Source organism: Carassius carassius, chromosome 21 (assembly GCF_963082965.1).
Source record: "Carassius carassius chromosome 21, fCarCar2.1, whole genome shotgun sequence".
NCBI lineage: Eukaryota > Metazoa > Chordata > Actinopteri > Cypriniformes > Cyprinidae > Carassius > Carassius carassius.
In genome coordinates, this window is record NC_081775.1 from 9,863,110 (window position 1) to 9,890,637 (window position 27,528).

Here is a 27,528-nt window from a genome sequence, read left to right on the forward strand (position 1 = left end):
ATTATTAGATTAAAATTTTAAAACAAAATTCCACATAAAAATATACCCTTTAGTGTTCCTGGCCAATCAAAATAGGTACATTAAATGATAATGTAATAATTTCATAGATTGGCGATGACTAAGTTTAAAGTAATGTGTTGACAGTCGCTCAGCGATGACGTTGCGAGCCGACAGATGGCAATGTTTATTTGTTTTATTTGCTCCGTTGGACCGAAAAGAGGACCATCCTATTTTAACTGATGGACAACGATAAGTAAATGACTTAGATATATAAGTTATCGTTGCATGTTACAATTTTATATAAATATCGTGTAGCTATAAATTATGTTTTCTTTATTTATTTTTTTACAGTGCAAGTCATTCAGGGGCAAAATAGTCTAGTAACTGTTCGCTGTAATTATCAATGTTTTCCGAGCGAGGGCGAGGGTGTACGACCCGTGTTTTAACTTGTCAAGAAAGTTTCGGTCGCCCTTGCAGCGCATAATGTCGGGGAGATCCTGCTCTTCAGCTGTCCGTTGATCGTCCGAGGGTTATTTAGATGAAATCATGCTGTGCGTCCTGACCAGAACTGCAGTAAGTGATCATTATCATAATGCATAATGTACATACTCAGTGACTTCAACAGTTAATTGAACGCCTGCCAAGTTAAATGCACCAATAGTAGCCGTAACGCCCCATGAATAGCTTTTGATGTGCTGCTCGTTTATTATTCTGAATTGCTAACTGATCTGAAACATTGAATGCATTCTTTGTGCATCTTTTCGTCTGCTGTTACAATCGAGTTATGTTGAGATGACCCACTTAATGACAGCAACAGACGGGTGCCAATGCATGCACTTCGAAACTAGACAGATCACCGAACGATATTCACCGTGTCGTGTCTGTTCAAACAGGTTTAGTTAGCTTCATGCTTTTAGTTCGTGGAGAAAGATCAGTTTTTAGAAACCCAGCAGAATGAAGCCTTAAATGTGTAGCTACAGTGTTATAAGAAAAAACAGATTTTTATTGAGTCACTGTTATATTTGCTATTTAACTGACTTTCGGGTGAATTTGTTTTAACTAGTATATAATAGGATATTTACATATACAACGCACAGTATACCCAAATCGAAGGAATTATAGTAAATTGAACAGTAACTCGTGTGGATGACCCTGACCTTGAAGAATATAAGTAAAATATTGAAATATATAATAAAAGAATAACTAGCTTTTTAGTATTATGTATAATTATAATAATGATATTTTATATTTATTTATTTAAAAAACGTTTCATTCCTAGTTACCCGATCTGGTAGACTATTATATTCCATGTCCTATAATCAAATGTTTGTATTTGTTCTCTGTCTTAGACCAGGACGGGGCTGGTGAAGCCCTGCCGTCGGCTCAATCCACTGCCGGTGGTGCAGGTGTCGGAGCGGCCGCTGGTCCATCAGGAGAGTCTTCCGAAGCTGCCGGTTCCGCCGCTGAAGCAGACGTGCGCTCGCTATCTGGCCTCGCTCGAGCCGCTGATCAGCGAGGAGGAGATGACGCACACGCGCGAGCTGATGGACGACTTCCTGCGGCCCGGCGGCGTCGGAGAGAGACTACAGAAGAGCCTCGAGCGCCGTGCGCGCAAAACCGACAACTGGGTTCGTGGGTTTGTGCCATAATAACCTCCTGCGAACCAGAAAAAAAGCTTTGTGTACTTAATAATTTTTCATGTCATTACATTGTTTAGAGCATGAGAAAAAATGGAAAAAATAAAAATGTTGAAAAATGATATTTTATTAATATGTTATGGTAGGCTATGTCCTCTGTATGACATTAAAATGACATAGACATGAAACGGGCAAAAAATAACGGTATTATTATTTTTATTTTTTTAATCGTCAATCAATTTTTAGGTTTCAAGTAATCTTTTTTTGTACCAAACTTTGTATAAGGATGATTCTCAACTTTTGTTATAGAAGATGATTTGATAACAAAATGATTTGATACCATGTTGCTTTATGGAATATGTGTGTAAAAACCCCATAAACTGGTGTTCCCCATTAAACACAATCTTATACACTGTATCTAATTTGCATATTAGTGTGCTGTTGGGACAGCATGTTGAAAAAAGAAGCGTAATAATTGGCCAGATTTTCATAATATCTTATTTTTTCATACTTTTTTATTTTCCTGTTCAATTCAATTGTCTTAAGTCCAAGTGTCCTCTACAGTAGACCTGTATGAAATGATGTCCTGTTTCATAACAGGAAGTCATATTTTTATTTGAAACCCCATAATATTTTCATGACACGTTGATTTATTATTAGAAAATTAATCAGATTTAAATTATAATTACAGAACATGATCATATTTCCACAAGGATGTACAGTTTAATCACTCAATTAATGTCAGCCATCTTTAAAGACCAAGGAGAGGGAGTTTCACGGTGACACATCCAAACATCTGGTATCTCTGTACAGGACGTCCAGACTGTGACATTTAAGAGAAAGACACTAAAATACAATGCCCACTACAGAGGCAAAAACTCAGGAGGATAAATAATTATAACTCTATTTCATCACTTATTTTTAATAACTAATAATGACTTACTTTTATGGTATCTTAAATACTTTAGAATTCTATTTAATACCACTCATAAAGTTTTATTTTAGAATATTTTAATACTCACTTCCTGATAGATATATCACTGAAACAAACAAGTGTGTCGAGAAATCACATACACACAACTAAAATCTGTAAACAGCAAATGAAAAAAGAAAAAATGACTGCTCATGCGCATGCTGTGTCAATTATTTTGCATGTTATTTTGCTGATATGTCTGTGGAGGCGGGGCTTTGGAGAGACATTCCAGAGGTGGACAGTAGTTAAGTATTTTTACTCTGCTTTTAAAGAACATTTTTAAAGTGTCTGTACTTTATCAGAGTGTTTTTCTCTAGAAAACTTGTTCTTCACAACATTCCATAAGTATAATATTGTACTTTTACTGCATTACGTTTAATATAAAATATTATTTAACACTTAATTACTTTAGAAATATAGTAATTTCTTACTTTTGTTCAGGTTATTAAAAGTTTTACTTGAGTACAAGATAGTAAATTTTTTTTTGAATATTAGAAACAAAACAACAACTTTTATTTATGAAATGTAATGCAGTACAAAGTATGACATTTTGCTTTGGAATGAAGTGAAGTAGAATTTTCCAAAGAAAAACACTCTGATAAACTACAGATAACTTTAATTGTACTTGAGTAAAGTACAAATACTTCACTGTTGTCTACCTCTGACCAATTCATATATTACTATTTTTAAGTACTTTTATTTTGCATGTGTATTAAACTTTTTACTACTTCAAATGTTCCAATGACTCCCCCATCATTGTATGATGCAGCTGTCTGACTGGTGGATGCAGTCGGCCTACCTGGACTCTCGAATGCCTCTGGCGATGTACACCAGCCCTGGGGTCGTTTTACCCAAAATGCACTTCCAAGACCGTCAGGGACAAATGAGGTGGGTGACAATGGTTACTTTTATTTTGGGCAATGAGACGTCACTGAGCAAATTTAAGTATTGCAGACAAAATGTATATATGTAACATTTTAAAACACATTTTAAATACACTACAGTTGTATATATATATAAAATAGAAAATATATATACAGCGCCTTTGCGCTATGGGTATCCCGAGTTTGAATCCTGACTCAAAGACCTTTCCCAATCCCACTCCGAATCTCTCTCCCACTTTACTTCCTGTCAGTTCACATCTATCCTTTCGTAATATAGGTGAACATGCCAAAAATAAATAAAAAACAAAAGGTAATTGTGAGATATGAAGTAAGAATTGCAAGATATAAAGTGAGAAAAGGTTATTATGAGTAATTCAGACTTTTTTTCTCAGTATTCAGATTTTGCAGAAAGTCCATAGTTGTGAGATAAAAAGTCACAATTACAGTGGTGGAAGCAAACATAATCTTATCGATCACAAACTTTGGAACAACATTGTAATTTTACCATTTATCTGATACTTGAGTCCAAAGTGACTAATAGTACACTTATCACAAGGACAGTCCCACTTGACATTAGGCAATGGGTTTAAGAGTAATTGCTCAAGAGCAAAGTGTTGCTAGTTCATGATCGCTCTAGATTCAAACCCCATGATGGTCATCAGCCCAGAGCATGACTACACATATATGGCCTGGCCAAAAAGAAAAAAAGGTTGCCATTTGGATTTAAATAAGCTAATATTGAATGTTTTGATGTTTATGATTAGATCATTATTGCAGTGAGATGTTCCTGGCAGCAATTCTTTTAACCATAACTGATGCAGTGCACAGCTTTTCATTTTTCAAACAACCATGTTGGAAGGTGCACACATGTCCATATTCCAGGATGACAATGCCAAGATTGGAGCCAAATTAAAACAACTGTTTGCAAAAATACAACATGCCAGAAACATATTGATAACTGCAATAATGATTCAATCCTAGAATCTTAAGTATTTGCTTAATTAGAATCCAGACGGCAAGGTAGTAAATGTGTGTGGTTATATTATTGAAAAGCAGAGAGTATTGAAAGATTTCCAAACTCATTTTTGGAGAGGTCTTCAGATTTGTGGGTTTTAAGTTTCACATCGACCTTTACGCAGTGTTCTTGCTTTGCTTGGCTATTTTTGGCGTATGTGCTACTCATCATGGCATTACACTGTTTTCTCAAAGGGACCTGCACTTCAGATTCAACCCTGTTCCTTTAATAGATTTGCCCTTATAGGTGGACAAACAACAACACCTATAGTGACATTTTCTATCTAGGCAGATACACTAACAGTATATTTAATACATAGGGTAGTATAAGCTTATAGAAAACCACCATGAGAATATCACATGTGTTGTGTGGTGGTTGTATGTTTACATAACTGTGTTGTTCTCTGCTACTTGATATCTATAGTCTGCCCTTTTTCAGCCACAGGTCAACAGTATTTTTAACACTGACAGTCCTTAGTATGAATGAAAACTACGGTTATATAAAATGACACATTGAGAAATCAGTCTTTTTGACCTGTGTGCCTATTTTTCATAAAGTGACAAGTTAAGACAAGGGAAGTCGTGGCCTAATGGTTAGAGAGTCGGACTCCCAATCGAAAGGTTGTGAGTTCGAGTCCCGGGCCAGCAGGAATTGTGGGTGGGGGGAGTGCATGTACAGTTCTCTCTCCACCTTCAATACCACGACTTAGGTGCCCTTGAGCAAGGCATCGAACCCCCAGCATAAATGGCTGCCCACTGCTCTGGGTGTGTGCTCACAGTGTGTGTGTGTGTGTTCACTGCTCTGTGTGTGTGCATTTCGGATGGGTTAAATGCAGAGCACAAATTCTGAGTATGGGTCACCATACTTGGCTGAATGTCACTTCACTTTCACTTATCATAGCTAGTAATCCCAACATTCTCTGATTATAGGTTTGCTTCTAAACTTATTGCTGGGGTTTTGGATTTTAAAAGCATGATTGATAGGTGAGTTATTTTTTATTATTTTCCTAAGCAATTGTAAAGCATACAGATGTATCGGTTTGTTTTAATGGACGTTCTTTCCTGTGGCATAGTGAAAGATTGCCTGTGGAATATCTGGGGGGCAAGCCTTTGTGCATGGACCAGTATTACCAGGTGCTGACTTCCTGTCGGATCCCTGGACCCAAGAGGGACACTGTGGTGAACTACGCTATCGGGAAGACCCCTCCTTCCCACATCACAGTGGTCCACAACTTTCAGGTGATTCTTGTAATAATATTTCACAATATTACTGTTTTACTGTATTATTTTTAGCATAAGAGACTTTCATAAATTTGCAAAAATCACATGACTCTAAAATTTGGAACGAGCTTTGAGATTTGACAGTTTATTCTGTTTGAATGTGTAAGACTTAGGTGAATAACTAGAAGAATAGCAAAGGACAGTGAGCAGTAAAACTATTTGCACTGCAAACCAGTGCATTTGTAATTACAAAAATCCATTAAAATAATACCAGTTTGCAATATAAAGCAGCATAACAAGCTGTTTTGTATTCGCACCGGCTCTTAAAAATAAGGTGGATATATTTGAGCTTTGGGTTTGTTGCTATCGTATTTGCCAGTGACTTTGAAGTTGATTTTGTTAAGAGGCGATATACAGTGAGATAAAATTAAGAAAGATGAATGTATATAAATATCTGTTTCTCTCTGTATTCCTCAGTTCTTTGTTCTGGTTGTGTACAACAGCGATGGTTCACCACTGACTGTAGATCAGATCTGTGTTCAGCTGGAGAAGATCTGGAACACTTCCCTTCAGACCAATAAAGAGCCGGTTGGGATCCTGACCTCCAACCACCGTAACACCTGGGGCAAGGCCTACAACAACCTTATCAAGGGTGAGCTGATTGAAAAATAGTATGCTGTGCTTTTGATCAATTATCAATCAAACTAGGCAGAAGACTCATGTTTCTTAGACCTTGTTCAGTTTTGATTTAAATGATTTCAAACCACTTATGAATGTGATTTGTAATGCATTTGAATTTTGATTTCATGAGATTTATTTGACATACAGTGGGTAAATATGATCAGATTGCAATTGGATATGTGCACAAATTGGATTTGGACTGACAGTATGAACAAGGGTTTATTGATTTTCTTTACAACTTGTTTACTTTATCAGAATACAAACAAAACCATTTGTATTACTATTTATACTGTTAACTGGCAACATCCTGCTAGCAATTGGGGCTATTTTAAGTCATATTTTATCATTTGAAAGCTTAAACACTCTCAGTTCATCCTGTGAAAACCATTTTGAAATAAATTAAATTAATGCATTTAGCAGACGTTTTTATCCAAAGCGACTTACAGTGCATTCAGGCTATCAATATTTACCTATCATGTGTTCCCAGGGAATCGAACCCCCAACCTTGCGCTTGATATCGCAGTGCTCTACTAATTGAGCTACAGGAACACTGAAATAGGACATTGCGTTATCATTAAGATGGTACACTAAAATTCATCCTTTTAGAAGGCTCCTCCACATAGAAAGGAAACGTCTGAGTTCATATGTGACCCTGGACCACAAAACTTAAAGGCACAATATATAAAAATAATAAAAATAAATAAAAAAATAGCAGAAATCACTATATCTATGTTATATATTTTTTTTTAGTTACATTATCCCAACAGTTTCCACAAACTTTCAAATTCTGAGAAAATTATAGTTTAATTAGAAGACACGGCACGTTTCTTTATTTCCGCTTTGTCGCCCGTCTATGGCGTCATATAACCTTTGACCCCTCTAGTTTATCTAACTTCCTGCGGAACCCGGCGGAACGCCAAATACAAAGGTGAACAGAAGCAAAGAAGAGACGAAAAAGAAAAAGTAGTAGCTAGCTTTGATCGAGACTATTATATTTTATATTTATAGTGTTTATATTAGTATTTATACCTCAATCAATAACTTAGTTAAGGGTTCTGTAGGGTTCAATAACTTAGTTACACGTTCTGTGAAGCGCAAACGTATGGGTGAAATAAATGACCCCAGAAGGTTTTGGGACAAGAGAAGAAATGAGACACGGGTAAATTTTGGAGCTGCATTTCTAAGATAGAGAGAGCTTTGTGACAAGCTGAAACTACATAGAGATGCTGAACTCGCTTGCATTCTGATAAACAGGTATGCATCCATTCAGCTAACTATATCTATCCGTATATTTTGTGAAACGATGATGTCTTGTGTAAAACACAGACGGACTAGCTCTCATGTATAGTATAATGTAAATCCACATTTGTTCTATATCTAGCTGGATAAAGTAGCTTCAAATGCAGTTCACTATCTTGTTCGATATCATAGTATAAACGTAATAATAATTATTAACGAAAGGCGACCGTGTTTTTTTAACATATATTACTACTATTAGCTAGATGAAATATTGATTTGATAGGGGTCTGATAATTCATATATCTCTCTGTTCGAAAAGACGTGATTGTCAAAATACTAAGTTAGAATGAGTGCGGAATGTGGGGAGCGACAGAGCGCGTGTTCCAATGACAACAACTCCCATGAACCCACATTCTTTCCCGACGTCATCAAAGTACGTCTTATGTTATTATTTTGATTAAGTGACCCCTGGTGGCCAAAAATCCCATACTGTACGTTTAAGAGTCAATTTTTCTGATAATCATAAGCTTTCCATTGATGTATGGTTTATTAGGATTGGACAACATTTGGGTGAGATACAACTATTTGAAAATCTGGAATATGGGTGCAAAAGAATATTGTGAAAATCACCTTTAAATTTGTTCTTAGCAAAACATATTACTAATCAAAAGTTAAGTTTGATATATTTACAATAGGAAATTTACAAAATATCTCCGTGGAACATCATCTTTACTTAATATCTTAATTATTTTTGGCATAAAAGAAAAATCGATCATTTTGACTTACAATGTTTATTTTGCTTTTGCTACAAATATACCCCAGCGACTTTAGACTGCTTTTGTGGTCCAGGGTCACATATTTGATTAATATGTTTGAGAGAAATAATAATATGACAGAAATTTATACATTAGTACAGAACCTCGCACATGGCATGCAGGGAAAAATTTGTAGGCTAATTCGTGTGCACTATTAACTTTTTCGATTCCCTCGATTTATAAATTGTGCACGATGTACTAAAAATTTACTTTTTTTTTCTTTCATGTCATGTACAGGGCTCTGTACATTTGTGACAGGAAAATTCATTAAAAAAATTGGTTGAGTTTGGGTGTCACCAGGTGGCTATTTTCGGTATATTACCTAAACAGTTTCTCGAAGGAACCTCAATTTTTGTGATGTTAACTTCAAATTTGAAACATATGTGAGTTAGACATATGGCTTTTATTTTATAGCAATTTTAAATTCCAAAATATAATACATTTTATATAAAATATATTTTCCGACAAACTTAATGTGACATTTATTTAAATAGGTTTTAACGAACTATTTAACATATTATATCATATTGTGTAATTGCATATATTCAAAATGTGAAAAAGGATTGTGAAACTATGCATAAATTGTGAACCCTGCTTAATTTTTCCCACTCTAGAGCTCACATAAATTATTACGAACTGGGCATTGTGTTGGTGGACATGATGCTTATTTTCCTGTGCATGCCTGTGTCACACATATTTACAATGGTTCTAGACAAGACAAATAAGGAGTCAGTGAGGGCAATCCAGAAGAGCATTTTCACAGTGTGTCTTGATGCACCAATGCCACGTGTGTCAGATGAGATGTACCATAACAAGGTGGCCGCTCAAATGCTCCATGGTGGAGGCAGTCGCTGGAACAGTGGGAACCGCTGGTTCGACAAAACACTGCAGGTTACTGTCATGCATGTATGATCATTAAATCCAGAGTATGTTCAAAGGGTAGATAGGAATCCAGATATATGAAGGTATTCTTTTCTTCATCCCACAGTTCATAGTTGGAGAGGATGGATCCTGTGGACTCACCTATGAACATGCTCCGGCTGAGGGCCCTCCCATTGTTTTCCTGGTGGACCATGTTGTTGACTATATGTAAGGATATGACATTTAATTCTTAATGAGATTTTAAAAGGAATTTTCAGGAAAAGAAAAAGTGTACTAAAATTCTAAGTTTGGGATTGGTAAGATTTTTAAATATTTTTTTCTCTTATGATCATCAAGGTTGAATTTATTTGATTAAAAATACAGTAAATCAATAATATTGTGAAATATGATTACAATTAAAAATTATTGTTTTCTATTTTAATATAATTTAAAATGTATTTTATTTCTGTGATCAAAGCTGAATCTTTTGCATCATCATTACTTCAGTCTTCAGTGTTACATGATCTTTCAGAAATGATTTATATTCGCTAATTTGCTGCTCAATAAACATTTCTCAATATTATTAATGTTGAAACCAGTTGTGTTGATTAATATTTTTGTTTAAGCACTGATTATTTTATTTTTTTAAAGTATTCTTTGATAGACAGAAAGCTCAAAAGAACTGCGTTTATTTGAAATATACATTCTTGGTAACATTTCAGATGTCTTCACTGTAAATTTTTGATCAATTAAATTTTTGCATCTAAAAATACTCTTAAGCCAATTATTTTTTTTATTTTTTTTTAATATTTTTAAAGATTAATTTTAGAGGAGTGTTGTGTGATGTTAAACTAAATCTAAGTAATCAAAACCCCCAATTAAAATACCAAATATCAACCACCACCACCAAAAAAAATATATATATGATACGGATATAATGTGCTTCCCTAAACACAAGGCCCTGAATAGGTTGTTACTTGAATATTTCATAAATGTTAAAATATGTGAATAGTTGATACTTTTTTGTGAAAGTATTTTTGTACAGATAGGTTGTAGATAATATGTCATGCAACATGTTTGTAACAGGAAGAGATCTGAGATGGTACGAACTCCCATGATTCCACTTCCTATGCCACAAAAACTTCGATTCAACATCACACCAGAAATCAAGAAGGACATCGAGAAAGCCAAACAAAACATGAACATGTGAGCACATTTCAAACTGTTATAATGGTGTTTAAATCAATGTTCACCTGTAATATAAATGAATATTATTATAAGGTACTTCTGTAATCCTCTTATATCCTCTGTCTAGAATGGTGCATGAGCTGGACGTCCGAGTGCTCAACTTCACACACTATGGAAGAAAATTCCCAAAGTCTCATAAAATGAGTCCTGATGCATTCATCCAAATGGCTCTGCAGTTGGCAAACTATAGGTGAGCTTGACATCCTAGTGCTGAATAAAGCACTAAAATCTCTTCTCATCTCTACCTCTAAAATCCCTAGTCCTTCAGTTAGCATTTTTTCACATCCCAATGGCTTCTCTCACTTCATTTCCTTGGTTACATGCATGCCATTTATACCACATTTCTTTTGGTCAGCATCTTTAAAGGTCAAGTATGTAATTCTTTTTATGTTAAAATACTTTCTTCTGATTGAGCTTCATGTGAAGAGTGATGTAAGTAACCCATTTGTTGGTTGAGTTCCTCAAAGAGTATAAACACTGTAGCTCTGATTGTTTGAGTAACCCAAAAAGTCTACTTCTGGCTCAACCAGTGATGTGAATCTGGGGCAGCACTGCCTGTATACGTACTTACATAACCAAATGGGTTTTAGTACCACTACTGGTGTATGAATTACATAGTTAGCCTTTAAAACATAACATAACATAAAATGATCAAAGATGATACGAATTGCAGCTTTTACTAAAATTACTAATGTTATTACCAACTTTTTTAAAATCTTTCCCAAAGTAGAAAAGTTGCATGTGGATAAAAAAATACCTGTAAGAAGGAAACTAAATTACATTAAAGTGTGGGATGGTATGGGTCTTTTTTTGTGTCATTGTGCTCTTCAGTACTCAAAGAATGCTAACTGACAAGAAATGCAAGGTGTTTATGCACTTCATATAAGATGATTCGTCTTGTTCCTGTGTTAGGATGTCTCAGACCTGCTGTCCGACCTACGAAAGCGCCTCCTTACGCATGTTTAGATTGGGCAGAACTGAAGCCATTCGATCCACCACCACAGAATCGCTCCAGTTCACAAAAGCCATGGATGATCCATCAATACATGTACAAGTTTACATTTTAGTAGCATTCTCTGTTGAGAAAGTTTATTGAGTACTTTTACATGTTATTTATATCTGCATTGTTTCAATTTCACATTTGCAGAATAGTGAGAAAGCAGCACTGCTCGAAAAGGCCATCAAAGTCCACAGAGAGCACACACACATGGTGAGCATCATCTGGTCTTAATATATTTACACGTTTGGCATGTTACCAAGAAATCTCAATAAATACAATAAACATTACGTTTTTATTTTATTGCATTGCCTTGATGCTGTTACAATTCTTCCACTCTTTTTGCCTCCTAATGATCTCAGTTTTTGTTTCATTTGTAATCAGGCCATCCATGGGCAGGGTATAGAGAGGCACATGCTGGGTCTAAAGATGATGGCCATTGAGGATCTGACATCTTTACCCGAGATCTTCATGGACACGTCGTTCGCTGTATCTACACATTTTAATCTCTACACAAGTCAGGTCTGTAAACTCAGATCCACACCACATCTAAATACAGTATTCACTTATGTTCTGGACACATTATAACAATCTATTTACTATATCTTAATTATTTATGGAAATTAGCCTGAATTTATTCATGCCAATGCCACTTTAAGTTGAAATTTAATCTGCTTTTTGAAAACTATCTTGTTCATCTTTTTCAATATAATTAAAGTGAGTGGGAACTGGATTTGCCATGTCCAAAAAGCATCATAAATTAACTAATCTCTTTGCATGTGAAATGAGTTGCGGTGCTTTCTGTCATTTTGTGGGTTTGCATAGTTGGCCTGCTTTACGTTGTGTCAGGTTCACAAAACAAATACTCAAATGGTTTAGGTTGAAGTAATGAGATAAGGGACCTTGCTACAAATAGACTTAAGCTGCTTGTAATATTGAGATCCTTCAGAAGGGTTATCGTGAACTAGAATAAGTGCTAACCCTCAGTCCATAATAGCACAATGCTTGCTTGAATCCCAAAATATACAGGTGCATCTAAAAAATGTGAATATTGTGAAAAAGTTTGAGGGGTTTTTTTGTTACTTATTTCAAAAGTGAAACTTTTATATAATCTAGATTCATTACATGTAAAATAAAACATTTGTAAAAGATTTTTTTTAATTTGAATGATAAAAGCTTACAGCTCATGAAAGTAAAAAATAATATTTACATTTGAGTTTCATTAAATGACCATCCCTTCAGTATAAATTCCAGGTATCTCTTGTTCTTTGAAACCACAATAGCCGTGTTTCCACTGTCGGGCCAGTGCGAGCCAGGGCTTAAAGCGGGCCGGGCAGGGCTAATAGTCTCGGGCCAGTAGCACAGAGACCAGAATAGCACAGCATCTCCACAGTCAGGGCCTGAAGCTCCGCTGCGCTCCATTAAAGGGATAGTTCACTCTCAAATTAAATTTTGATATGTTTTAGCTTACCTCAAGGACATCCAAGATGTAGGTTTCTTTGTTTCCTCAGTATTTCCCATTTTGATATTTTTAGGTCCAACCGTTCTTGTCTGTGACTCACATAATGGATGTCTATGGTCACCACCTCAAAGAGCATGCACAGAGGAGTCAAAATTAAACAATTCCCCATCATAAGTACACATTGATGACCTAAGACACGAAACGAGCGGTTTGTGTAAGAAAACGAACATTATTTATATCGTTTTTACCTCTTGTACACAACCACGTCCAACTGATCTGAGTGCGCGAGTGCTTCCCGATGTGACGTGCGCGCGCTCTCTGGCTTAGTCTGCGCAAGCGCGGAAAGCCCCGGATGTGATCTCTCGCGCATGCACATCACTCATTGTTTACCACACGCTACGCCACCAATCTGCACTGTCTGAAATATAATGCAGTAATTGTAATAAATTAATTTGTTTATAATGCACCCTATTGCGTTTATAATAAAAATACAACACATTACTCACTCTATTGACAGCGTGCGATTGGGTCCCTCTGGCATTGGACGTCGCCTCCAGTTTATACGTGGCAAACTAAACACAACGTGCAAAACGCTGGGTCTCAACAGCGGAGAAAACTTAGGATCTTCAGTCAGGCAGGTGTGTGATGCGATACTGTCAATGTCCTCGTCGTCGTCTTGTAGTTGTTCCATTCGTGACAACATATGCTCTCCACTTCTGTTGGCATCTCACAACACTTGCTACTAAAACACCACCAATTTTGAAGAGATCTCTGTCTCTGAGGCTTGAAGACGTGCTGCTGCTGCGGATCGCTTGATTGAGTACTTGATCTGTGTATTCTGTTTCAAATAAATATGGTTGTGAAAAAAATTCAACGTTGTCTATGGATTATATTGAAATCGTCTTCCATTGCAATTTCCTGTACATCTAAATATGTTTAGATCTTCACAGTGAAAGGTAATACTTACGAAATCTGTGTTAACCATAGGCAGTAAGTGTAAACAATGAGTGATGTACACGCGCGAGAGATCGCTTCCGGCGCTTTCCGCGCTTGCGCAGACTAAGCCAGAGAGCGCGCGCACGTCACATCGGGAAGCACTCGCGCACTCAGATCAGTTGGACGTGGTTGTGTATAAGAGGTAAAAACTATATAAATAATGTTCGTTTTCTTACACAAACCGCTCATTTCGTATCTTAGGTCATCAAAGTGTACTTACGATGGGAAATTGTTTAATTTGGATTCCTCTGTGCATGCTCTTTGAGGTGGTGACCATAGACATCCATTATGTGAGTCACAGACAAGAACGGTTGGACCTAAAAATATCAAAATGGGAAATACTGAGAAAACAGACAAACCTACATCTTGGATGTCCTTGAGGTAAGCTAAAACATACCAAAATTTAATTTGAGAGTGAACTATCCCTTTAAAACGCCCTTTACACGCCTCTCAGAACAACGTCATGAAACCCCATCATTTCAACAACAAAGAGAAGTTATCAGAAAACTAAGAAATAAGTCACTGGAACATGCGCGATCACAAAACGAACACGATAAAAGCGGCCGTTTGTTTTTGTTTTTTTAACTTTATTTTTCACAAATGTTATTTTACAAAAATAATAAAACAGCAGACCACAAAACAAAAAACAAAAACACAGAGCATCTAGTTTGCACATACACAATACCATTAGACTATTACAATGAATATTTCAAAGCGGCCGTTTGTTTGCATGCTTTGTTAAATATTCAAATTCAAAAGCATCGATGTTTTACTATAGAATAAGTGATACATTGATCATAATGAATTAATTTATCAGGACTCAAAATTAATCACACAGAATAAATGTATTTCTATTTTATTTATTTTTAACATTTATGAAAATAGCCTGCTTATTAAGTCGAGTCTGTTACTGTTTATTTGTAGCCACAGTAGCCTATACATCTCATTTAGAATTAATGATAATATCTCTATTTTTATAAAAGCTCCCGAACAAAAACATTATTATATTTTTATGATAGGCAAAGTCGAGCTAAACTCTAGAGTCGAGACTTATGACAGATAATATTAGTTAGTTACTAAATAAATACACGATTGTGATCGCTGAGAATAAGAAGCTGATGTCCGATTTCTTCAAACGGTCACAATAATGTTTACTATGGTAATGTTAATGCCTAGCGTGCACAGTCTTTTACATTGCTTATAGATATTTTTCTGCCTTTTATGGTGATTATAATCCACATTGGATCAAGTTATTTCAAACACGTTGCTGACTGAAAGTGAGTTTTGAGCTCAACTTATTTAAAGTTTTTTATTCTGGTGTTAAAGCTGTTATCTTTCTGTTATGAGAGTCTGTGCAGACTCTCTATTTTTAAAAAAGCTCCCGAACAAAAATCATTATTATATTTTGATGACATATGCTACGTGGAGCTAAACTCTCGAGACGAGACTTATGACAAATAAAAGTTACTAAATAAATACACAATTGTGATAGAGAATAAGAAGCTGACGTCTGATTTCTCCAAGCGGCCATATTTACCATGTTTACTGTGGTAACGTTGATGTTTAGCGTGCATAGTCTTTTACATCGCTTATAAATATTTCTGCCTTGTATGGTGATTATAATCCACATCGGATCACATTATTTCAAACACTCGGTGCTGACTGAAATTGAGTTTTGAGCTCTACTTATTTTAAAAAGTCTTTAATGTTGGTGTTAAAGCTGTTATCTTTCTGAAATGATCCACAGTGCTGAAGCTCTCCAGACGCGGAGAAACTCCGCCTGTGTTCATAACCACTCTAGCCCCAGCTGGCCCGCTTTGGCCCAAGGTTTTCGTCGGGCCAAAAAACCCGAGCCATTGGCCCCGGGGAAGCCCCGACGAGGCACGATCAAGCACCGTAAGTGACAGTGGAAACGCGACTGGCCCTGGCAAGCACGCCTGCTTTAAGCTCGACAGTGGAAACGCGACTACTGACACCCTCCACAAAGAGGATTAGTCACAGAATGTCATTACTGAAAAGGGTGGCTGTTAACAAAGTGCTTTATCAAAGCATATTAAATGCAAAGTTTACTGGAAGGAAGAAATTGGGTTGGAAAAGGTGCACAAGCAACAGGGATGACCAAAATCTTGATACTTCTGTCAAGCAAAACTAATTCAAACACTTGGGAGAACTTCACAAGGAGTGGACTTGTCACACTGCCCTAATCAGGGAAACACAGGTGCATGGAAGGACTAATTAACGGGGACACTGAACACATAGGGAGGGAAACACATACAAAACATGAAACAGAGTCTGACAGGACTAAAGCTGGAGTCAGTGCATCAAGACTCACCACGCTCAGACATTTTCAGGAAAAGAGCTACCAAGCTTCTTCTGAAACAGAAACAATGTCAGAAGCATCTTACCTGGGCTAAGGAGAAAAAGAGCTGGACTGGTGCTGAGTGGTCCAAAGTCCATTTTTCAGATAAAAGTGAATTTTGCATTTCATTTGGAAATCAAGGTCTGGAGTCTGGAGGAAGACTGGAGAGGCACAGGATCCAAAGTCCAGTGTGAAGTTTCAGTGATGATTTGGGTGGCCTGACATCTGCTGAGATTTTGGAGCACTTTCTACTTCCATCTGCTGACAAGCTTTATAGAGATGCTGATTTCCTTTCCAAGCAGGACTTAGCACCTGCCCACACCTTCCAAAGTGGTTTGCTGACCATGATATTACTTGGCTTGATTGACAGCCAACATCCCTGACCTGAACCCTTTATGGAACCTATGGCATATTTTCAAGAGAAAGATGAGAAACAGTCGATCCGAGCTGAAGACTCAGTAGTGCCTCAGCAGTGCCACAGGCTGATCGCTTCCATATCATTCCTCACTGATGCCGGAGTTTGTGCTAAAGGAGCGCTGACCAACTATTGAGTGCATAAATTAACATACTTTCAAGAACTTGAGCTTTTCTGTTTTGCAAATCCTTGTTTTGATTGATTTTAGGAAATATTCTAAACTTTTGAGATACCGGATTTTTTACTTTGATGAGCTGTAAACTCTAATCAGCAAAATTAAAATAAAAAACTTTGTGTTTTAAAATGTCTTACTTTCCATGTAATGAATCTAGTATATGAAAGTTTAACTTTTTGAAATAAGTTACACGTTTTTTGAGATGCACCTAGATATAGTAGTACCTTCTACTGGTGTATCTACTCTGCTCCCTTTGTAGATACTGAATAGGCATTGATAATGAGGTTTGTCCTGGTGGTTATGGTTTTGTTAGAGTCTACATGGCACTTCAAACATGGTACTTTTGTTTTGCATCTAATTTAACACCCATCTGGAGACTCTTGAGTAACAGTGTCTCACTGTCATGTAATACCTTGCGAGTTATTCTGCCTAGTTGATGCCCTTTGAAATAGTTCTACAAATACATAAATCTTCCCATAAAGTTTGCAGTAAATACTTCCCAGGGGACATCTCTGTTATATGCTGCAACAGCTTTCAGCTCCAGTTAAAAAAAGGATTGTTTTGGAACTGTGTTCACAACTGTATTGGTATTAGTGGTGTTGCAATACACAAATTATATTTATGATGATATTTAAGAAGTAAAATATTGATATAAGTTTAATTCTACACATAAAGTAAAACCATCTGTTTGATATTCCGACATGGTAGATGGTGGTACTGCACCTTATCGATGGTTCCCACATGAAGGTCCAAACATAAGTTTGGGAGGAGCCTAATAATTCTCTCCTGTCAATCATCATTACGAGCATATATAAGCAGCAGTCTTAACAATTCCAGAAACAATTTTTTCATCATCCCTCTGCCTCCCCATTTCCTTCTTTTGTTTACCATTATCTATCAAGGCTAAATAGCCAGGTAAACTAGTGATCCATCATAAAATGGAAAAAATGCAGTGTGGCACCGTTACAGCTTCTGGTGTGATTCTGATCATTCATTTGACTCTTCACTATCCCATGAGGCCATGGGAGAAGATTTATGATGCACCTGATGATGGTACTGTAGATCACTGACAAGATGACAAATGTAATACATCCTGACTACATTCATTTTACACACATTAAAACAGTAATATATCAGTCACAAAGTTGCTTATTCAAAAGAAGTAGTTTGTGATTTTAGACAGCCAGTGTTGCTACTATGCTGCACAAAATCATGTTAGAGGAGATGACAGAAAATCTGCAAACTAAAAAAGTTACCTAGAAAGTTTTTTTTTTTTTTGGATTCCAAAACAAAATAAATGTAATGATGAATTTGCTAACGTTGCTTAGGTGTACTGTCTCTTTAAGAGTTTGAATGGTGTGCAAATCTATCTGCTGTTGTTATGAAATGCAGCATTTTCATGGAAGCTGTGGTTGTGTTTTTTGTTTTTCAGGTTGGATCAAAGACAGACTGCGTTATGTGTTTCGGACCTATGGTTCCTGATGGTTACGGTATCTGCTACAACCCCATGGATGACCATATCAACTTCGCTGTTACTGCCTTCAACAGCTGCGAGGAAACAAACGCCACAAAACTGTCACAGTTTCTAGAAGACTCGCTTCTGGACATGAAGACTCTTCTGGAGCAGGTCTCTAAGACCCAGTGAGTGATGGCAAAAGATACTCTCACAAAAGCCCTGAAACACTTTCAGACTGGAGGCTTTCAGTGTCATTAACCTGACACATTGATAATATTGGTTCATATTGGTATTCCATATCTTAAAGGTGACGTGTGTGATTTTTCTTTTCATTATACAGGAATATAGGTAACTAAGAACACCAATCATATGTTGATTCCCTTGAAAGTGTAAACATTGTGACTTTAAAACTTTGATTTGTTTGTTTGAGCAACCCGACAAGCCTGACACAGTGACATTGACCCAGTAGTGAGAGTTTGAGGCTTAACTCTCAGAAAACCAGTTTGGAAACGGTCATTATTTTACACTTCAGCTTTCAGTAAAGTGATGATGGACTAAGAGGCTGCTACAAACATAAAAATGGACAGCCAAAAACACAAACTCATTCGGTTTTTAATTTTAGTTTCAACTGTAAAAATGGCAAATATGAGAAGGCTCTTGATATTATTCAGTGCCATATCATGTTAAACTGAAGTATACTTCAGTTTTTTACACGTATGCTAGGGTATGTGTACAGTGACATTATTTTTGGCTTCGGCACAGTTTGTTCATACTGTACAAGGGCAGTCCAATTTTTTGTGCACTAATTAAAAGCGGATTAAAACATACTCAAAACTCAAGTTTAAATGTGTAAAAAGACATTTTTATCATTCATAACTTTTGGAGAGAAATAGCACATTTACTGGACAAGGATTAATGTTTCTAGTACACAAGTGCACATGTTTCTAGTGATGAGCGACTGTGTTCTCGCATATGATCACTTTGAAAGTCTGTCTGTTCACGAATATACGCATACAAATTTGAAGTATTCATATAAAGCTTAGTAGTTTCACAAATGGTAAAGTAGGACGTTTATGCTCAACTTAGAGCCATATGGACTTTTTCTAAATCAGTAAAATATCTGAAAAAATATTATGATTGTTATTTATTTTGTGCAGTAGACTTGACACACATTGTCAGTTTACATAGATTAACTCATTCTCATTACAATAAATATACAAAGCACTTGTACATATAACAAAAAAATCTAAATTATAACTATATGAGGATATATAAATATATATGGAGCCAAACAGGAAATAATTTCAATTGTAGAATATGCCCCCTTTTGAAAAACTGAGAAGGTTATCAAAGCTGACAGTTTTATATGGAGCTAGCAGACACTTGCCACCTAACTGGTCTGTGGTGGCTCTGTTGTCGTGCTCGTGGTGCTGTTCATCACATCCGCTGGAGCTGCAGTGGCTGAGAAACTCTTACTCATCTTCATCATTCTGACAGCTGGAGCTGGTGTGGTTCTCTGTGTCCCCTCTCCTTCTCCGGGGCTCTGACCGTATGTGAGTGCTGCTGGGCTCGGGTGTGGAGGTCTGAGCTGAGGAACAGTCAGGATCATAGTAGGCCCGGATGGTGATGGGTTTGGGTAAGTGGAGGCAAAGGAAGGGACTGACAGGATGAGGGCTGGATGGGCCTATGCAGGACACGGTCCGAGACTGGATCCCATCACCACATGAGACTGAACCCTACAGTTTAGAACAGAGAGGCAATGAGGAATGGAGAAGCACTGATACATCCATAAACTGGGACTCGAGGTTGTTTGATAACAGCTGTGTTGTTAGCACACACAGTCTGGATCATGGATGTGCTGGCACTTTACCTCACTCCACTCATGCACGTCCCAGTGGAATGAACAGACTTGTCTGAAGCATGGTGCAGTGACGGGAGGCTTGATTCCTGGGTCACACCGGTCCTCCTCACGTTATGTGTAAGCCAGGTTGAAGAGATGTGTCTTTAATCTAGATTTAAACTGCAAGAGTGTGTCTGCCTCCTGAACAATGTTAGGTAGGTTATTCCAGAGTTTAGGCGCCAAATAGGAAAAGGATCTGCCGCCCGCAGTTGATTTTGATATTTTAGGTATTATCAAATTGCCTGAGTTTTGAGAACGTAGCGGACGTAGAGGATTATAATGTAAAAGGAGCTCATTCAAATACTGAGGTGCTAAACCATTCAGGGCTTTATAAGTAATAAGAAATATTTTAAAATCTATACAATGTTTGATAGGGAGCCAGTGCAGTGTTGACAGGACCGGGCTAATATGGTCATACTTCCTGGTTCTAGTAAGAACTCTTGCTGCTGCATTTTGGCCTAGCTGTAGTTTGTTTACTAAGCGTGCAGAACAACCACCCAATAAAGCATTACAATAATCTAACCTTGAGGTCATAAATGCATGGATTGACATTTCTGCATTTGACATTGAGAGCATAGGCCGTAATTTAGATATATTTTTGAGATGGAAGAATGCAGTTTTACAAATGCTAGAAACGTGGCTTTCTAAGTAAAGATTGCGATCAAATAGCACACCTAGGTTCCTAACTGATGACGAAGAATTGACAGAGCAACCATCAAGTCTTAGACAGTGTTCTAGGTTATTACAAGCAGAGTTTTTAGATCCTATAATTAACACCTCTGTTTTTTCAGAATTTAGCAGTAAGAAATTACTCGTCATCCAGTTTTTTTATATCGACTATGCATTCCATTAGTTTTTCAAATTGGTGTGTTTCACCGGGCCGTGAAGAAATATAGAACTGAGTATCATCAGCATAACAGTGTAAGCTAACACCATGTTTCCTGATGATATCTCCCAAGGGTAACATACAAAGCGTGAAGAGTAGCGGCCCTAGTACTGAGCCTTGAGGTACTCCATACTGCACTTGTGATCGATATGATACATCTTCATTCACTGCTACGAACTGATGGCGGTCATATAAGTACGATTTAAACCATGCTAATGCACTTCCATTAATGCCAACAAAGTGTTCAAGTCTATGCAAAAGAATGTTGTGGTCAATTGTGTCAAACGCAGCACTAAGATCCAATAAAACTAATAGAGAGATACAACCACGATCAGATGATAAGAGTAGATCATTTGTAACTCTAAGGAGAGCAGTCTCAGTACTATGATACGGTCTAAATCCTGACTGAAAATCCTCACATATACCATTTTTCTCTAAGAAGGAATATAATTGTCAGTGTCACATGATCCTTCAGAAATCATAATATGCCGATTTGCAAACATTTCTTATTATTATCAATGTTGAAAACTGTTGGAATGCTTCGTATTTTTGTGGAAACCATGACTTTGTTTTTCATTGATTTTTTTTTTACCTAAAATTTTATTTGCTTTTAATACATTCTTGCTGAAAAGTATTAATAAAAATCTTACTGACCCAAAACTTTTAAGTGAAATTGAATAATATAAAATACAATAAATAAACATGGTGCAAGTTAAAACTAAAATGAACAGAACAGAACTGAAACTGATTTTAAGAGTGATTCTCATAAAACCTGTCACAGCATGGCAAGTCCTATTTTAAAATAAACAGCAAAACAAGGTATTAATCATGATTCACCATGTATACATTTTTTTTTAAAATCAGGAAATAAACACTGATTTAGAAATACAGAGGCGGTTCAGCCAATCACAGTACACTGAACCAGCTAACCAATCATAGCCAATTTCTGATGGAGGAGCTTCATATAAACAGGAAATCATCAGAGTGTTTATAAGAGAAGATACAGACCAGTGTAGAATAAAGGCAAGTAATGTGAAAATATATATATATATATATATATATTTTTTTTTACGAAGCATTAACACAAGTTAGACTGCACCCAATAAACACGATCAAGCCTGGAGAAAAAACAGTCACCCACCCCTTTAAATAAAAACATGCACAATTGCAGCATTTTTAATAGCGGTATCAGGCTTTGGAGGCTGATGTATGTCTGTGATGCAGTAAGCGACTGACACCTGAAGAAGTTGTGGAGCTGAGCTCTGCTGCACTGGGACCAGGTGAGATCGACACTGTTATAACCTCCGTCAGATGCCATCATAAAGCCACTGGAGCTGCACGTGTTGTCTATTCCATCATGATTTATGCCAAAACTTAAAAAAAAAAAAAAAAACAATAAACCAGGACTTGGATTTCAGCAATATAACTCTCCTCTAAGCTTTAAAGTTGTCAAACTCACCTGTGGCCAATCTCATGAGCGATGGTGATGCCAAGATCAAAGCCTGTATCTTCTGTGATCACACAGTTCCACTGACAGGAACAGACTCCGCCCAGCTGGGTCACACCTCTCACAAGCTTATTCCCATTGGGTAACACCAGATCAAACCTTAATGATGTCACAGAGAGGCACTGAATTGCAGAGTAGCAGGTATGCTGAAACACTTGATAGTGATATTCTGCTACTTCGAACATTTTCGCAAGATATTTAACAGCTTACTCCAAAAATTAATTACACTTCATATAATTTATGAATTTTGATTTTATATATGAAAATGGCTTAATCTTTGATTAGTTTTAGGCATTATTTTATACCATACACACACAGAAAATTTCTAAATGAGTGCTCTCACACCTGGTAATGTATAACAGCAGATCTGCATGTAAAGGGTCAGTGTCAGAATCAGGGTTGACCCTCTGACCCCATTCACACACTTTTTAGAGAGGAGGTGATGTTTACAGAGATCTGGATGTCTGGCTGCGGGTTAAAACAAATGTTATTGTCCTTGTGGATTAATATAACTGTTGTTAGGCACAGCATTAGGTGAAATCGTCATTTTTACCTTCGGCTCTGTGAGAATGACCATACGAACAAGATGAACTCTTATATTGACGCCGAGAGGGACATCTCTCAGAAGCTCAGAGTTCGCCGCAACCTGAACTGACCTAAGACAGATGCAGATCACACAGTTTAATAAAAGTAGCAATGATATTTTATCATATGAACAGCATATCAGAAACAATTGAGGTTATAAAATAAGATAAGAGAAGATTAATTCATTCAAAATTAAGGACCAAAGTATCACTTTGTATAGTCTATGTAATAAATATTTACTTGAGCATACCAAACTTGATTTAGCTGTAGCAGCACAAACAGCAGCTATACTGACATTCAGACAAACAGCTAAATTGTGAATGTGATATTTCTTTTATAAAACAATTCAATCAATAAAAAAGTAACTTTAGACACAGTTTAGATTCAATATTGATGTTTATATTATCTCTTGTTGCTCAGCAACAAACAGCGGTGAGGTTTCATTCCTGAATGAATCTGTGTCTGAAATTGGTTAAGTGAATAATTCAATGACTTGTTTTGTTCCTGAATGAATCCAGATTTTGATCAAATTTGTTGTGTGAATGTTTCAGTTACTCACTCATAAAGACTTGCCCTGCATCCATACAGTATATGCCTAATTTCTTCCTGTGTAGTATCCAAAAACTAGTATGTGAAGTACATAGTATGTCTTAATTGAAAGTATCCATAAAACAGAAGACGAAAAGTACTACTTCCACCGAGATTATGAAAAGTGTGCATCTTACACTTTAAGTTACACAACAATAAGAACATAGTGGAGGTACAGTACTATGTCCAAATTTCATTCACACTATACACATTTGTATTATATATATATATATATATATATATATATATGGACACTGGATTCAAATTGCAGAACAACATTAACATCTTCACCAGAGAGCTCAAACAGTGGCTTAAATCGGGCCAAAGTTGTTCCCATGTGTAAATTGTGCCATGTTTTGTTTAACAATGTGTTTTTTCTGTTGTAAAAGCCCCTATGGACAGGTGTTGGAAATTAGCACATGTGCTATAACACTTTAAACAATGCATCTGGTTTGTCCAATGTTATTGGTATGTCCATATTAAATAAATAAAATAAAAAACATTTGTATGTAAATTCAAATGGATTCAAAAGTAATACTTGGGCACTTTGTTTTGTTCCTGATTGAATCAATGTTTTAAACTAATCATTTGACAGAATGATTTAAATGACTCACTTGTCGCCACCTACTGGCATAACAATGTAAAGTGCAGAAGTGCTCTTACAATATATTACAGTTGATCGTTTTTAAATGAACACTGTTTTTGGTACTCATAGTGTAAGACATAGAAAAACTGTCAAATGTGAAGCAATGGCCAAAGCAGTTTGCATGTGTACATAGATCTACAACTGAAAAATAGTCTGGACAGAGAACAAGAATATATCCATCAATGATTTTGTTACTTTCCATTGTGAAGCTGATTTGAAACAATCACTATATGTGACCCTGGACCACACAACTTAAGGGTTTTAAGGGTAAGTTTTTTGAAATTGAGATTTATACATCATCTGAAAGCTGAATAAATAAGCTTTCCATTGATGTATGGTTTATTATGATAGGACAATATTTTGCTGAGATGCAACTATTGTATCTGGAAAATCTGGAATCTGAGGGTGCAAAAAAATCAAAATACTGAGAATAATTGTTCAAATGGATTTCTAGCAATGCATATTACGAATCAAAATTTTAATTTTGATATATTTATAGTAGGAAATTTACAAGATGTCTTCATGGAACATAATATAAATCAAGATGACTTGACTTGACATGAAAAGCACATTGAACAGATGGACAAGCTCAATTGGACAAATGTATTGCTGTGGACTTCAGGCCACTGATAGGCTTACACTGTACATTGTGTATATTTAACCAGTACAACGTTCCCTCACTTTTAGGCTGTTTAAGACGTGTCCTCACTGGTAATATGTGGGTCAACAGCAGGTGAGGTACACCAGAAGTTAAATCCACAGTAAGCTCCTTCAGATGGTCTGTGTGTTTTTGAAGCACCGGTCGAATATACAGCCTCTTCTCCCCTGACTGAATCAGACCTTGCTGAGGGACAAATACAGAATATGATTAGAAATTTGTCTCCATTTAGTGCTATATATGGACAGCACAAAAGCATCTACTTACTAATTTGCCTTGGCAGATGGGGAGAAGAGTTCTTGTATGTGCTGGTCTCAGTAACTTCAGCTGCTCGCAGCACATATCCTCCCTTTTCTTCACCACACTCACTGTTGAGTTCACCATCTCCAGACTCGTGGGACAGGACACGGGTTGTTCATCTCTGTGTTGGCCCAGCTCAAAATTATCTTGTTCACTGTGAAACGAGCACCTCCATAGCCCTCTGAAAGACTCATTCCTCGAGCAATTCACCCACAGCTCAAAGAGAGGCACTGAAGATAATAAACTACTAATGTCAGGGAGTTTACATCTTTAGTTTAGGCATTGACCTTTTCAAGTGTTTTAAAACCTCTCATTTGTATTTATGAACCTACTGGCCTATCCGTGACGCCTTATCTGTGCCTAGTATTTCTCAGCATCTGAGAATCAGACTCACCTGATTTAATGGAAATGGTATCAAAATAATAAAATAAATCTTGAGGTTTTAGTGACTCTAAAAAATCCTGAGAAATAAAAAACAAATACAAATAAAATTAGATTTGATCAAATAATAAAAACGTTATATTGCACATAAATACTGTAAATGTTTACAATGGGCAAAGTTTAACACATTTAATAAATGACAGTATATTTACACTTCCATTCGGTTTGAAGTCAGTAAAAATTTAGTTTTAGGAAATTTATTAACTTATGCTGACATATATATTATGGTTTCCACAGATATATTATGCCGATCCAACATTAATATAATAAGAAATGTTTCTTAAGCTGCAAATCAGAATATTAGTTTTTTATTAGTTGGAAATGTTGTTAAACAACTGTAATTGCAAATTTTTTATTACAATATTACTATTTTAGGACTTTTGATACAATAAATGAAGCATCGTTAAGCATAAAACTTCTTTCAAAAGACGAAAAATCCTGCAGACCCCAAACTGTCATCAGTAGTGTGTTACGTAATTCCTTGCATTTTTTTTTATGTTCATGTTAGAATCAAGTGAAAGCCTTATACATTTGGAATTAAAGGTTTCTTATATCTGTAAACAATCTAAAATAAAGGTCATATATCTGCCTTTTTCCAAGCTTAAAAGCACTTACCTTCTGCAAAGTGCATTGTGAAATCAGTAGAGCTGTTGTTTTTAACAAACTTGGAACCAGAAAGAACCAGATCAGAGCTCCCCTGTTTCTCCACATCTTGAAGCACAGAGCCGATCAAATGAAGCTGAACATGCCAAGATGACAAGATAACACGCCGCAGTTCTGACTGAATGTTTGAAGTCGGTTGAAAGTGTCCTGTGCATAGACGGATGTCTCACATTCTGCTTGTTTAGAAAGATCAACATAAAAGGTTATTGATCAGCAGGCCCCACTGAAACACTGAGTTGATGCAATATTTGTTGACACACCATGATCTGTGTAGAAAGTAACAAGTTGTGCTGTGGTTGGCTCTCCTATGATGCCCGTTTTATTGATTTCTGACATTGCTGGAAAACTACAAGAGATCTCATGTATGAACAAACTCCAGATTACAGTACAGGGACGTGAAGGGGGCACAACATCAAATAAACACTATAGGAATAACTAACAGTCAGTTTATGAGATTCTTTCTTTCTTTCTTTTTATTTCTTTATTTATTTCAAGGATAGCCCCTTGAGATGTGCCATCTCATTTTCGAGGGGGTCCTAACAATAATGATAAACAATACAAAATAATAATAAAGAGTAAGTATTAAAGATAATTCCAAACTCATAAACACAAAGACACACACTCATTCACATACCTACGCACACTCCAACAATGCTCCCCGAAACTAGCACCTCCCAGCCCCCAGCCAGTATTTCACAAACTTTGCACAGATATGGTATGATAAAAAAATATAATAAAAATACTGAGATACAAAAACACAAAATAAAATAAAATAAATCCCTTTGCGAAAAATAGAAATTGACATTTGCACACATAAGCATACTATACACCCCTTATGAATACAGCAGCTTGCATGCACAGGTAAAATATGCAATACATATTTATACAAAAATACACACATATATACAATACACTGGACCG

General features: G+C 36.4%; 1 protein-coding gene across 1 annotated transcript; it reads left to right on the forward strand.

The window, feature by feature from the left end:
• Positions 1–163: 163 nt before the first annotated feature.
• Positions 164–18,831, forward strand: LOC132097499 (carnitine O-acetyltransferase-like). Its single transcript, XM_059503239.1, has 14 exons — positions 164–573; positions 1,350–1,628; positions 3,380–3,498; positions 5,439–5,492; positions 5,582–5,747; positions 6,207–6,381; positions 9,177–9,355; positions 9,453–9,553; positions 10,412–10,531; positions 10,641–10,763; positions 11,486–11,621; positions 11,721–11,783; positions 11,955–12,092; positions 18,410–18,831. Exons 1-14 carry the CDS (start codon positions 547–549, stop codon positions 18,620–18,622), a joined length of 1,893 nt encoding a protein of 630 aa, XP_059359222.1. The 5' UTR covers positions 164–546; the 3' UTR covers positions 18,623–18,831.
• Positions 18,832–27,528: the final 8,697 nt, after the last annotated feature.